The sequence below is a fragment of the Bactrocera tryoni genome, unplaced genomic scaffold, assembly GCF_016617805.1.
Source record: "Bactrocera tryoni isolate S06 unplaced genomic scaffold, CSIRO_BtryS06_freeze2 scaffold_7, whole genome shotgun sequence".
NCBI classification, from domain to species: Eukaryota; Metazoa; Arthropoda; class Insecta; order Diptera; family Tephritidae; genus Bactrocera; species Bactrocera tryoni.
This window is the reverse complement of record NW_024396366.1, coordinates 7,238,537-7,252,490: the sequence shown is the minus strand read 5'-3', so window position 1 is coordinate 7,252,490 and position 13,954 is coordinate 7,238,537. Positions and strand designations below refer to the sequence as shown.

General features: G+C 35.8%; 2 protein-coding genes across 2 annotated transcripts; one reads left to right on the top strand and one right to left on the bottom strand.

Moving 5' to 3' along the window:
* Positions 1–8,609: 8,609 nt before the first annotated feature.
* On the top strand, positions 8,610–9,365 carry LOC120781554 (the record flags this gene model as incomplete). The annotated part of the gene is made up of 4 exons (XM_040113786.1): positions 8,610–8,618; positions 8,684–8,791; positions 8,835–9,127; positions 9,284–9,365. Coding segments are annotated over exons 1-4 (492 nt in total), but the record flags the coding sequence as incomplete, so codon positions are not given.
* A 406-nt stretch (positions 9,366–9,771) lies between these two features.
* LOC120781747 lies at positions 9,772–10,670 on the bottom strand. The gene is made up of 2 exons (XM_040113979.1): positions 10,575–10,670; positions 9,772–10,517 (listed from the first exon to the last, which is right to left on the bottom strand). Exons 1-2 carry the CDS (start codon positions 10,603–10,605, stop codon positions 10,183–10,185), a joined length of 366 nt encoding a protein of 121 aa, XP_039969913.1. The 5' UTR covers positions 10,606–10,670; the 3' UTR covers positions 9,772–10,182.
* Between the last annotated feature and the right edge of the window lie 3,284 nt (positions 10,671–13,954).

Genomic DNA, 13,954 nt, shown 5'->3' with positions numbered 1-13,954 from the left:
CCCAACTCAGTATTATTGGTACCATTCGTCTCTCAGCGATTCCATAGCTGTATTTTGCTGGAAATTGTATCGATATTGGCTTAATTACGTGATCACCACCTGAGCCGAAATTAATACGTACTGACGGGATGTCTTCTGCATATACTTGGTCCCTGCGAAAATTTGGCCAGATAATTTCTGTAACAAACTCCATATTACCATTCACTAAACCTTTTGACACGTCAATATTCGAATTTAACATCACTTTTGCTCCAACGAATATTTTTAATACATTAGGAAGACCTCCTGTTTTATTGATGTCATTCGGTATTACAGTATTTAAGTCCTTATTACCTAAATTTCGTGTAGCGTCAATGAGTTGGTCTTGTGCTCTTATCGTATAAATAACAGTCCCTTTATCTTGAAAGCTCTTCAGAACTTTTTCATTATGTATAACAACTTGGTCGTTAGTAGGGTAAATCCTTAAAGCTGTCTCAATTGAGAATTCTCTTCAGTGGTATCTGTTGACACTTTTTCAAGAAGCACTTCAAGATGCTTCGACGTCAACTTTCCTACTATTAAAGCATTAAGCACATCTATAAATGTCGTATCTTCTTGTTGATGCATGTTTTGTTGGAGTTCAACCAGGCGGAATGTTCTGGCTGTTGAAATACTTGATGTCCTCGGACAGGTGGTAACTGCATTAAATCACCAAAGAGTAAGACATTTATACCTTCAAAACAAGTCTCCTGTCTGTTTAGTTAGCGCAAACGAGAGTCGATCATGCAAAGCATTTCATAAGGCACCATAGAAATCTCTTCTATGAACAGAAACTCAACGTTTTGCCATAACTGGTACTGATAGTTTCAACAGGCTGTGTAGTGTAGAACCTCCGACCAATCGTTTTCCTTCAAACGATTCTCTCGGTGTAAAAACGCCTCTTTTGCATTATCGAAACCTTCAAGTAATTCAGTTTCCAAACGATAAGGCATATATTGAAGAAGTAAGCTATAGAAAAAGTTGTCGGGATCTGATGATATGGCACCCTAACAACTGCGGGAACCTTTCTCACAACCATTTTGCTCTTATCTAATAGCGTAATGAGTAGACGACGTGTGTAACGAAATTCTTCATACGCGTCGTGATCAACACTTTCCTCAGTTTCGCTTACTTTTTCGGATAGAATGGTTCAAACAACATTGCAAACTCTGTAAGGCTCATGTTTACAAAATCGTAATCGGGAGATTGTAACGGACGTGTTTGATATCTTTCAAAGATATTACTATAATAACCAGTTGCGTGCCCCTTTCTGTCGAATTGCAATACTCTGTAACGGTGTTCTGCCTTTCTTGTGTTCAGAAAAATGCAGCTTCAAGAACTGTCCTGTAATGGGATATGACAAAGTCTATATGCACATTCTGCAGCTGATACTTGTCGTTCATGAAGAATCTTCATACATATGCTGAACAGTTTACGTGAAAGATCAGTTTCTTCGCGTTGAATTTGCTGTATTACCTGCGCAATTCCAGAATCTATACCTGCAGGTTCTGCTTTCGATAGGTACTTTGCTATATAGTACGCTATCGCTTCGTTTGATCCGCATGGCTAAATATCCATGTTGGCTGCCCACAGTCTTAGCAACTCTGGCTGGTAATTATTTACCCAAGCATCTTCCTTTCGACGCTTAAGTAAACAAATTCTACCTCCGTTACGAAGAAAATCATCTGAAGAATGTGACACAATTCGTGTCTCGTCACATTCTTGGCGTGGAAAGTTGAATCGGCATCTTATAGAAGTATTATTTTTTGAACAAGTTTGTGTATGCCGATGAATTTGACATTTTTTAACTAATTCATGAAGCTCTGGGTCTTCTTCTTCTGGAGGGATTCTACAGCAACAATTACGATCCAGAAGAAGTTTCCCTTCTTCTGAGTCAAACTCGGGATGATTTTCGATCCAAATCACCATATAAAGGTGAGGACTTCCCCGATTCTGGAATTCAATGCGCCACCAATGATCCTTCACTTTTCCGCCAAACACATAATCATTATTTTTTATAAATTTCATTAGAGCATTTACTCTTAACATGAAATGTCGACTCAAAATTACTGGATACTTCTCGATAAGTCTTTGGGTCTCATAAATATCGAGAGTACTGGAATCAACATCAGCCCTACCATCGTCTATTAACAAAGTCTTTCGTTGGTCTAGCCAGTTGAGATCATTTGAGCTAAATGTTACAAAGTATGTTGGAGGTCCTAAACATCTTATTTGAGCTAATAGTTCATTCAGAGCTGATCTCCAATAAGCTGCCAAACCTCATAAATATTTTACATAAATATGGACATCTTCTATTGCTCCTTCTTGATTAACAATTTTTTTGCCGCATGCAGATATAGTGCTTTTGATTCTATAATATTCAAAGAAGGATAAGGCCCAAAATTCTAAACTGAAAGTAGTCTAACGCTGTAATATTTACAGGCCTTTGTTCTTTGAACCCGTTTTTTCCGTAAGGAAACAAGAAGTACCAGGCAAATTCTTCTGCTTTCAGTTTATGTCCGATATTAACGATGTTGTCTTTCGTTTTGCGGTTAATTTCGTTAAGGTTTCGTGAAGCCTGTAGTTCATCTTCCACATTGGGTTGCATTACATCAATCGGCGCCATCAAAGATGTCTGCAGTGGAATTAAATGATTAGGTAGTTCATGTTGAGAAGTAATCATATCAGACGCAGCCTTTACTATCTCAATACTCTGCTGTATTTCTATTTCGTCAGGCTCATCTGTTTCATATACAACATCAACGTAATTAAGAGTATATTGCACATTTTCGCTGTCTGTTGTACGTTTACAAATCCTCACAAACTCGTCTAAATTGTCGCATTCGATAATGCAGGCTTTTCCATTGTTATCCTTTGCTCTAGATCCCTTTTGACCACAAGAATGCGAGTTAGTGAAGTAATATTTGTTATCATAGTACATCACTCCGAATGATTGTCCATCTGTTATTATTATGCCGGCGTTATGTTCCATGAAAAAATCTTCCAACCCTTGACGAAGGGTGCGTTCGAAGTTTGTTTCATTATTCTTGTCGCTCAAGCTTCCATATATGCTTGGTTCATCGGCAAAAGTGATCTGAAACCGTTTGCCGAATGCGACTAAAATATCTTTTATTGCGTGGAAATTTCGCACCAGTAGGTATCCATCGTCTTCAATACGACAGGCCATTAAATTTCGCTCCGTTTGAAATCTTATATTGCTGTAGATTGAATGGTGCAAGAATACTGGCTCTTAGGATGTTAGACAATGCCATCGCACAGCATTGTACACCTGCAAATCCTGATGTGAATATGAGCTCGTTTCCTCGGTGCCATGAAGCACGCACAATTCTCGAAAAATCACATATTCTTGTGTAAGCACTAGTGTTATTGTTAAGTTCATCATTGATTTCATTCATAACCTCTAGTGGAGCTTTTTATACTCTAATAATATCCTCTTCATTCATTATGACGTTTTGATCGATAGTGACGTCTTTATAAAGGGGATTGTTAGCGACCAACCAATGTAGTGCATCATATACCTTTTGCCTAGATACTGAAGCTGTCGCGTTACATTAATATTTTCCAAAAATTCAGTAATTACAACTATTTGAGCATTATTAGTGGTTCTTGGTAACATGTTCGGAAGTTTTTCAGTAACTTCGAAAACATCCTGAGCAAACAATACTGCTTGACCTCGAAAACTATATTGCCCAAATACACCGCTTAATTTTATAATTTTAACAAATGGAATAATACGTGAAATCAGCCTTTGCTTGAATTCAAATGGGTTTTGCAACGATTGCAAACAACCAAAAATTTTTTTTGCTTTAATTCATTAGGCAAATATGTGTTTGCTATAGCATCTACTCGTACAATCCACTTAAAAATTTGATGTTTATAGCATTGTTTAGTACAAACCTCACATATCGCATCGCAAAACGAGTTAATTGGCCTGAATAAATCTCGTTATACCGGCTTTACGTAACCTTCGGACCTCTTCATTTTGTTTCTGCATTTGCATCAAACGAGCCTCTCTGGCTTGTTCTTATTCTGAGGCTCGGCTTTCTGCTGCATGCTGACGCATATGCTGCAAACGAACTTCTCTGCCTTGCTCTGGTTCTGAGGCTCGGCTTTCCGCTGCATGCTGACGCATTTGCTGCAAACGAGCCTCTCTGGCTTGCTTTGGTTCTAAGGCCCGGCTTTCCGCTGCATGCTGACGCATTTGCTGCAAACGATCCTCTCTGACTTCCTCTGGTTCTGAGGCTCGGCTTTCTGCTGCATTCTGACGCATTTGCTTTAAGCGAGTCTCTCTGCCTTCCTTCGATTGCTTAGCTCTATAACTTCTCATATAGAGCCTTCTTTTCTCCTTTATTTTCTCTAATTCGCTTAAGTGTTCTGACGATCTTTCCATTCTTTCACTAAGACTTGTTGTTTTTTGTATAAACAATTCGTTAAATAAAATTAATTTATTGGTTTATAATGAAAAGATTTTAATCAAATATACTATACGACGCACAGACTTTTTGAAAATCTATGTAAATATATTTCGCTTATAATTTTAAATTGTCACAACCGTACACTTCGACTGTTTTTTTTTTTTTCGTTTGATTGTATACCTAATATATTCCTGATATTTATTATATTTATGATGTCCCGCTGGAACCAAAAAAGTAACGGTACAAACTTGGGTTAATCCATTTCTATTGTTCTTGACTAGCACTTATAATTCAAGTGGTCGACCCGGAAAGTAGGTAAGCTCCATTTTTTCAGGTAGAGGGGTTCAAGTAAGGGATAGGTAGAATATTTCTTTGTGTATTTAAAATTTTTATGAATTCTTATTTTATATTCCAAAATCTATTTTTTCTTCTATGAGATTTACCAATATTGCGAAATATAAACGAATATAATTTAAATCGTATTCTCCGCCATTAGATTCAGTGACAATTTTTAAAAAGCTCACATCGACGTGACAGCCAAAGTTAAAAAAAGGAGTTTTCTACTGCAGTTGCTTCTCGGAGGCATTTTGAAAACTAGTATCTGAAATTTTTTTTACTACAAAAATTTTATTATAAGTATTAATTTTTTTATTACCTAAAAGTCACATGTTTTGCATTATTTGATATTATTTCTTCTGGTGCGCGGTTATACTTATATACATAAGTATATCTATATAAAGTATACTTTCTTTACGGATATACATATGTATATTTCAGTATACATACATACATACATACATACATACATACGCCTTCCCACAGTGTCGCTCAAATATTCTACGTTTCAGTATCACTTAAAAAAGTTACATACATACATACAAATGAAGCTAATAAAAGCGTATTAATTATGCACAGAACTAACAAACGTATGTTCGCTCTTTTGCTTATAATTCTATTCGTTTATATGCAAACATGTGTATTCTTATGAATTCTTGTGCATATTAATGAATACATGTGCAATTGAATACATTTGAATTAATTAACCTTTTCAAAGCAATATTCATAGTTAATGTAAAAATAAATCCTATTTTTTAATTATTTTTTGTATTAGATATATTCATACTCACATATTTATGTATATAACAAACTATCATAATATTATTTAAAAAATTAAATATATTACAATATTATCATTCAGAACTTACATATATTCACTTGTGTCATGACCATATGTGTTTATGTTCGCTTTCGCGAATTCAAATCATATTATCACTTATCAATAATAACATGTGCGCGCTACTCATATGTACATACATAAATATGTGCGTATGACATTGGTACACAAATAAAGCATACACAAACCTACATACTTGTATACATATGCATACACATGCAAATATGTCACCCCCAAAAACTTGCCCGTTGGTTTTGGTTCCAGTGGGACCAGGCTTTTCAGCTGAGCTCCAAGCTACCGTGGGGGTCGGCAGGTCGCGGATAGCCGGATAGCCGGATGGCCTGTAGTAGCAGGTTAGTTGCGAAATAAGTTATAACGAATAAACAACCCCCGACGAGGAGCGGCAGGAGTGGAGGATGCGGTATAAAAGCCAGCTAAGCCGATGAAACCCCTGCGACAGAGGCGAGTCGATACCGCCTCTTAAAAATAGGTGTCCCCCCCATCATGCATGGGCATGATGGGTAATACAAAAATCCAGGCGCGACGGACTCACAATGAGCGGCTTTCTGGTCAGCGTCTGTTCACCATGTTAGGGTTTCCCACTGATGGTGTGGAGAGGGTGATGTAAGCTTGCTCTTCCGAAGTGTTAGCCACGATGTGAATCAGTAACCAGCCCCTTCGGGCCTTGGTCAGGAAGTGTCCATTTTGCGCAGAACTAGTAGACTGCGTTGCTCCGGGCGAGCGTCGGTTCGTCCGCGTATTTCGGAACCGGTAAAGCGAAGGACAGGCCTCAGGGAACTGGGTAGGGGCATCGTCCCCGAGGGTACACCCGTTCCTGTCTATTTCGGCCCGCCCCCCTGCACACGATGCGCTGGTAAAACTGATTAATGGAGAAAACAATGGGAAAAACAACAACGACAACAACAATAGCAGCAACAAAAATATGGAGTACCCAGAGATGGATCCCTTTAAGAAGGTTTCGCGATTGGCCAGATCACCTGTAAATGTGCTATTGCTGGATAGACCTGCGCGAGCCAAATCTTCACCCCCGGCGTTGCAGGAAAATACGCCGACATTAATGGGAAGACTAGGCAAGCAAGACCCAATGACGGAGCTAGGAGAAATGATACAGCAGCTAGTTGATATGATGCGCCCACCACATCGATCCATCAACAACCCCATGCGGGAGCTACTTAGCTCAACCGCGAAGCTTCACGCAAGTGCCAAGGAGGAGCACGCCAGTCTTCCTGCACAAGAAGCAAAATATTTGCTACAGGCCCAGAAGATTAAGATCGGCTGGACAATCTGCAGGATAAGGGAGAAAGCTCAACTGAAGATGTGCTTTAGGTGTCTCGAATATGGACATGTGGCGAAAGCGTGCAGCAACTTGGAAGACAGGAGCAAGTGCTGTATTACGTGCGGAGAAGAGGGTCACTTTGCGAAATCCTGTACTAATAAACCCCTTTGCATTGCGTGCAAAAAGAGTGGAAAAGCGAACTCCGAACACCAAATAGGAAGCCGAAAATGTCCCATTTACATAGCAGGGTGCAGTAAAAACGTAAGGTGAAGATCCTGAAAATAAACCTGAACCACTGCGAGGCGGCTCAGGAGCTACTAACGCAAACGGCTTATGCATATAGTTTTGACGTAGCAATAATTTGTGAACAATACAAAAACAAAACGACTGCAAGTGGATCTCAGATTCCATAAAAAAGGTAGCAATATGGGCATGTGGAGACAAAACGTTCCAGCACAAGCCATAAACCATGGCGAGACAGACTTTTACATGACGCAGTTTCTGACAGGACACGGATGTTTCCGAGAGTACCTACATACTCTCGGAGTACCTATTAGGCGTGGTCCCGAATGAGGTGCACCTTTAACGAGCAGTACGAATCGTGCATGCTGTATACCACTAAGTATCAGTATCTATGAAAGATTCCCCCTTCGAAAAAAAAAAAAAACCCAAAAACTACAAACAATGCTTTACAAAAACAACAATCGTTTGAAAAGGCATCATACATACTTACATGCGTACACATGTAAATAAGTGCGTATGACATTCCCACACAAATAATGCATACAAAACATATATACATACTTATATGCGTTCACATGTAGATATGTCGTCCGCAAAAATTACAAATTGTATAAATATGTATGAAGATGTATGAGCGTGCATACATATCGACGCAGATTTTTGTGAGCACGGAAAAATATTTTAGAATTGGCAAATATTATAAATCGACAACAGCTATGTTGCCACTTTTCTCTTTTCTTTCTGTGAAGAAACATCAGAAATTGTTCAATTTATGAATTTTAGCTTTTGCCATCGTCGCGAAAAGATGCTTGTACATAGGCAAAGACATGCTCGGAGAGATGTAATGCTGTTTGTTTTTATGAATGAATCAAGTTTGCCTGTTGAAAGTGCGCTTGCGTTCATGAATGAAAGTATTGTTGTTGTGTGTTTTTCTACAAATTTGGGCATCGACTATTTGGCTGCCATATTGACTTGTGACGCTGCTGCTTTTGTAGAAGAATATTTTTTGTTTTTGTGGGCGACATATTTACATGTGTACGCAGATATGTATATATGTATGTACGCTTACGTATTCATTATTTGTGTGGGAATGTCATGCGCACATATGCTTTTATGTATGAACATATAGAGCAGTGCGCCCACATTATATTACTGATAAACGATAATATCATGTTTTGCATTTGAATTTTACTTACATATGTACATATGTAATTATGTAATTGCTAATATGTAGATGCGTTTGAAAATTAAATTAAAATATTATTGTAATATATTAGTGGTACTCATTTAACGTCGTAAACGTATGGCAACATCGCAAATTTTTACATGCATTTTATTTTACGACAATCTTGCAAATATGCGAGACCGTTTTCAGTGGCAACCATAGCATTTTGCGCAATTCGCAATCAGCTGGAAGCGTCTATTTGGTGTTTTAAAAGAAATGGAAGCGGTAAGTAAATTTGTAACAATAAATTATGGGCTTATATTGTTAATATTCAATTGATTATTTAATAGAAAGAAAGATTAAGGCTAAAAGGCACATTTCGTTGGTCTGAAAGCCAAACGATAGACCTTTTGTTAAATAGAGTGGACGCAATAAAAGAGAATCCGGACCATTTTGAGGTAATATCGATATAATTATATTGCTTTATTTATCTGCTTTTAGAAACCAATAGCCCAAAGGTTTTACAACAAAATTGGTGAAAAAGCTCCAAATTTAATGATTATTAAATGGGACATAATGAGGACTAAAATGAGGCATTTGAAAACAACTTTTTTATCTGCGCTCAGGTGGAAAGGCCAGACTGGTGCAGGCTTACTTGAAAATGGTGATCCTCATAGTGTGGAAGAATACATAAAAATAATATTTCCTTTTTATGAAGGCCTTCACGTGAGATTTGGACGTCGTATAAGTGTTCAGCCACCAACGATTTATCAATCAACAAAGTTGGTGTCAGCGTTGAACGATACATATATAGAATATATTACCCCAGAGATAGACCCCGACACAAGTTTTTCGAGTCCGTTACCCAGTCCGTCCATTATTATGTATCTGTCTGCAGATGAAGTAGACAGTCCGTCCGCTAATTTTGTAAACACTTCTACACTAAGAAGAAATACGAAAAGATCTCATAGCAGTTCAAATACATTTTCATTACTTTTCGAAATCCAAAATAAGAAGTTGGAACTAGAAACGAAAAAATTAGAATTTGAAAAAGAGAGAGAGGAAAACAATTTTCAATTGCAGAAATTACGGTTACAGAAAGAAATGGAAGTAGAAATGGAAAAAGTCAAATTGGAACACGAACGATTGAAAAGTTTAAATAGCTCATAAGTTGCCAAAATGTAATCATCTGTATTCCAGAATAAGATTTTTTCCATTTTGACTTTTTCTTCTTAATACATTTGTTGGTTTGTTTTACTTGTAGTGACTTAGTGAATATGGTTCACCTTGCTTTGTTTTACTTTATCCGTATTAAGTTATTTCTAGTCAAATAATTTATGTTACTTGTTTATGTAAAGACAATGAATTTTTATTGATTAAACAATTGTCGCCTTATCTCCCCTTCATTGGTACGAGCATTTGGTTCCCATAACGACTCGTAAATACTGTGCTCCGATTCCTCAGGTGGTAATGGAAATAATTGTCTTGTTGGAGTATAAAGTTGTGTAACAATGCACAACAGAGAATCCATTTGTTAACTTTTCTCATACCATTTTCATTTTTTATTTGGAGCCTTAAGCCTTTTAAACTACCAAATCTTTCCTTCAGCAGTCCAAAACAATGTTCAATTCGAATTCTATATCGACTGAATGTTTTGTTAAAAAAATTCCTTTGGCTTAGTGTTAAATTTCTAGAATTTTCTCTAAATGGCGTTATAACAGTACTCGATAATTTATATGCACTGTCACCTGCAATCCATTCACCTTCTCCAAGAAATTTATGTGCTTCAATTGACAATTCGCTGTATTATGAGGAAAACTGACGAATTCTGACCTGAATGATACCACCATCACTGATTCCAAATAAACCTGCAATCTTCGAAAGAGTACATAGCTCCTTCACCGCTAGAACCTAAGCGATACAACACAATTGCCAGTTGCGTTTTAATTGGAAATTGTTTGCCCGACCGAATTTTGTTAAAAAGTTTGTCTCCCTTTATTAGATCCAAACGTGTGATCTTCTTGAATCGGTTTTCATCAAGTTCCCATAAGATTTCATTTAAAAATATCCTGGATTTCGGTATACTATTTTGAATAAATTGTACTCTGTATCTGCATTCTTCGCCTAAAGCCAACACATGCATTAGGTCCTCCATTGTTTCATCTTCTTTACTTTTCCTCTCTTCTGCAAAACAAAAAATGTAGTCATTTAAAATAAAACCAATTTAATTTAAATACATACCATTGTCCTCACAAAAGAATTCAATAATCATTAAATCATTTTACTGTCTCGGCATTTTAGCTTTTTTATTACCTACAAATGAAAAAATGACAGACTTAAAGTAATATTGCCGCAGTTGCCAAAGAGCTCTCATTTAACTTGTGTTGCCATATTGCAAATTTACTATTTTTATATAATTGCGACGTTAAATGAATACCACTATTAAGTTTTTTAGGATATTATGATAGTATGTTATATATATGCGTATATAGCATATCTACATAAATATTTGTGAAATTATATTATACATATTATTAAACATATGAAATATTTAATAAATAGCTCTTATTCGCACATTAACTACAAATATTGTTTTGAAAATAACATAATTTATTTAAACGATATTTAAAATATATTTTTTAGTAGACTTTAAACGTGCAAAATTATGTTTTATTTATATGCAATAAAAATGTTTGAAACAAATAAATACAAAATTATAAAGAGATGAAATATTATTATGTTTTGAATACTAATCAAGTGGAATTCAAATATTATTTACATGAAATTTATATATAATATATACAAAGTTATAAGTGTGTCGAATGGTACATGAATGAATGGTACCCCTAGTTGATTTCATGTGAAAGATTTGCCGTCTCTAAAGGTTTAATTATTAATATATGTACATACATATATGCCATACATATGCAAAGAGAGAACAAACTAACCATAGCGTCCGCGTGAGCCTTGTCTGTAAAGTGCTCCTCCACTTTCTTCAATGATTCCTTTGACGACATGGGGAGCATCCCTTGTAAACGTACTTGGTCCTCACTCACCACTTCGCTTGCACTACAGCATGCTCGGGTACCTCAAATTAAAAACAAAAAAAAATTTTCAACACAGATCTTCTCAGCAGGAGTACTTTCCACAGCAGAAAGTCGTAATATCCCTACCAAGGGTATCCAAAATTTGTTACAGCACTATCATATTATCTGTATTTCCATTACTGCTGTTGGTTGAATAGGTAAATACATAAATTCTAGATCTTCCTTTTTATAATTTAAATGATTTTGTCTATAATTTGACCTACTAGACCTCCTAAACCAGGTGAGGACACTAAAGGCTCTCTAAAAACATCACCAACATTTGTTAACACTACACTGTCTGATTGACTTTGCTGGTTTACAATTATTAAAGAGCCTGTTTTACTGCTTAAAAAACTACCTTTTCTTTTTTTATTATTATTATTATTAAAATTCTCCCTAATCCCGAATATAATAAAAATTGACGGTATTCTGTGGACTTCCAGTTGCTTATTTCGTCCGGAAAATTCAGATGGAACGTAGTTCTTAACATATAATATTTTCTCATTTATTTTTGTTACGTTCCCTCTCTTAACAAACCACTGATGTAGTTTTCAGTAACCCCTAAATCAACTAAATGCATGGGTTCTAACGGAAATTAGAAAACCATGTCAACTGATTCTTAAAAAAATTCCCCCCTGCTTAAATTCGTCTATGTTATGGCTTATATCTAATCTATTATTAAATGAACTATCGGTCCTAAGTTCTCCTACAGTTTTATAGAAACACTCTCTCCTTTCCCTATAAATCCCTTCCTGAAGACATTTATTTTTCCGGGCGTGTGCCTTTACACCATTTACAAATGCGCGAGCTCGTGCATCTCAAACAAAAAACCTAACACTAAACTCTTTTAAAATCTGGCTAGATCATAATAAAATCACTTACATTCCAGGGCATACTGAGAATCAAGCGAGTTAGAAAAACATACTATATGACCTAATGTACAATTGAGGCACTTGTACACTTACGTGCGGAAAGTATAAATCGAATGTGAGAGCGCAAACATAGGAGATTCGTTAAACGTTATACAAATTTATTTTTCCATGTACTAATACATAATTATTAAAATTTTATTGTTTGAAACCAATTTGGATGTGATAGAACGTATTATTCTTTAAAAAAATATTTTATTTCTTGTGAGTCAATATACATACATATAGGACGGACGGACTACGACTCCTTGTTGGCGACACGATAGACTCGGGTATAACGATTGAACCTCCTGATTCACGGTAAGAAGCGAAAAAGATATCAAACCTTCTGGTTCACGGATGGAATGAAATGAGGAAGATCCCATTTCGTTTCAGGGCGTGTGGGCCATTTCTATGGGAAGATGATTTGGCCCTTAATTAGAAATTATATTATTTTTGATTATGGGGTACTAATACATATCGATATACATTAAGATGGGCCTAAAATAGTTTTTATTTAGTTTTTTTTCTTAGTTACCATGAAAATCTCATCCGACATGACAAAAAACAAGTTCTGGTAAGACCTGAGCTCTTAATATTAATATTAAGAGGTGCCCCATCAATATTTTCGATTTCCAATTTAAACAACACAGGAAATTTTGTTTTTTTTTTTGGATTTTTAATGTACACAAACAAATAATTGGTAAGCGAGAATCAACACTTATTCTTATAGGAAATTTACCGATCTACAAAAAAGGTCTGGAACATTTTTTGGCTGAGTCAACTCATTCAAAGTTATTCGTAGTTAGAGTCCAACAGAAAATTATAAAAAATGATTTCCACAATTTTTCATCTTATATTACAAATTAATGGCTAATAAACATAACAAATCATATTTTTTCGTTTTATCTCATTTTTATTTAATTAATTCTTAAAAGAAATTCATGCAATCTTGTCATGCTGAACTTAATTGTTAATTTTCATTACTATTTTTGTATTTTACTGCTTAAGTCATTGTAATTATCGATCTTAGCGACCGTTTTTTCACTCAACTTACATTAAACTTAAGCTCTTATAGTAAAAATTTTAATTAAAAATCCGTTTTTTTAAGATTTTAACAAAAATGTATGGAATCAACGATTTGAGTGCGACAACTAAGAACGAAAATTTTTTGTCAGCAAAAAATACTGTTGTTAAAAAATATTGATTACTTTCAGTTAGCATTTTGTTGCTTAACCCTTTTACTTTAATGCTGCTTCACATCCACTGCGAATTAACTTTATAAGACTCTGACAGCACACCTCTAGTGTTGCTTGCTATGCCGTCCTAACTTCATCAAAAAGGACATCCATATTTGTGATATTTTTGGTACCTACAGCTTATTTGACATCAACAGAGATGTGTTCTCTTCAGGCCACTCCAAAATATTCACATTCATTCATTTGGATTGTTATTTTGTTGGAATTGCCAAATAACAAGCAAATTCCCCCTTAGTCCATGGCAGAATGACATTTTTTTCGATGTCGACGTATTTCTCCTTATTTCAAATTTCATCAATCATATGGAGCGGACCTACACCACCCCATGAAAAGAATTCCCACACCATGATTGATACTCCGCCATGCCT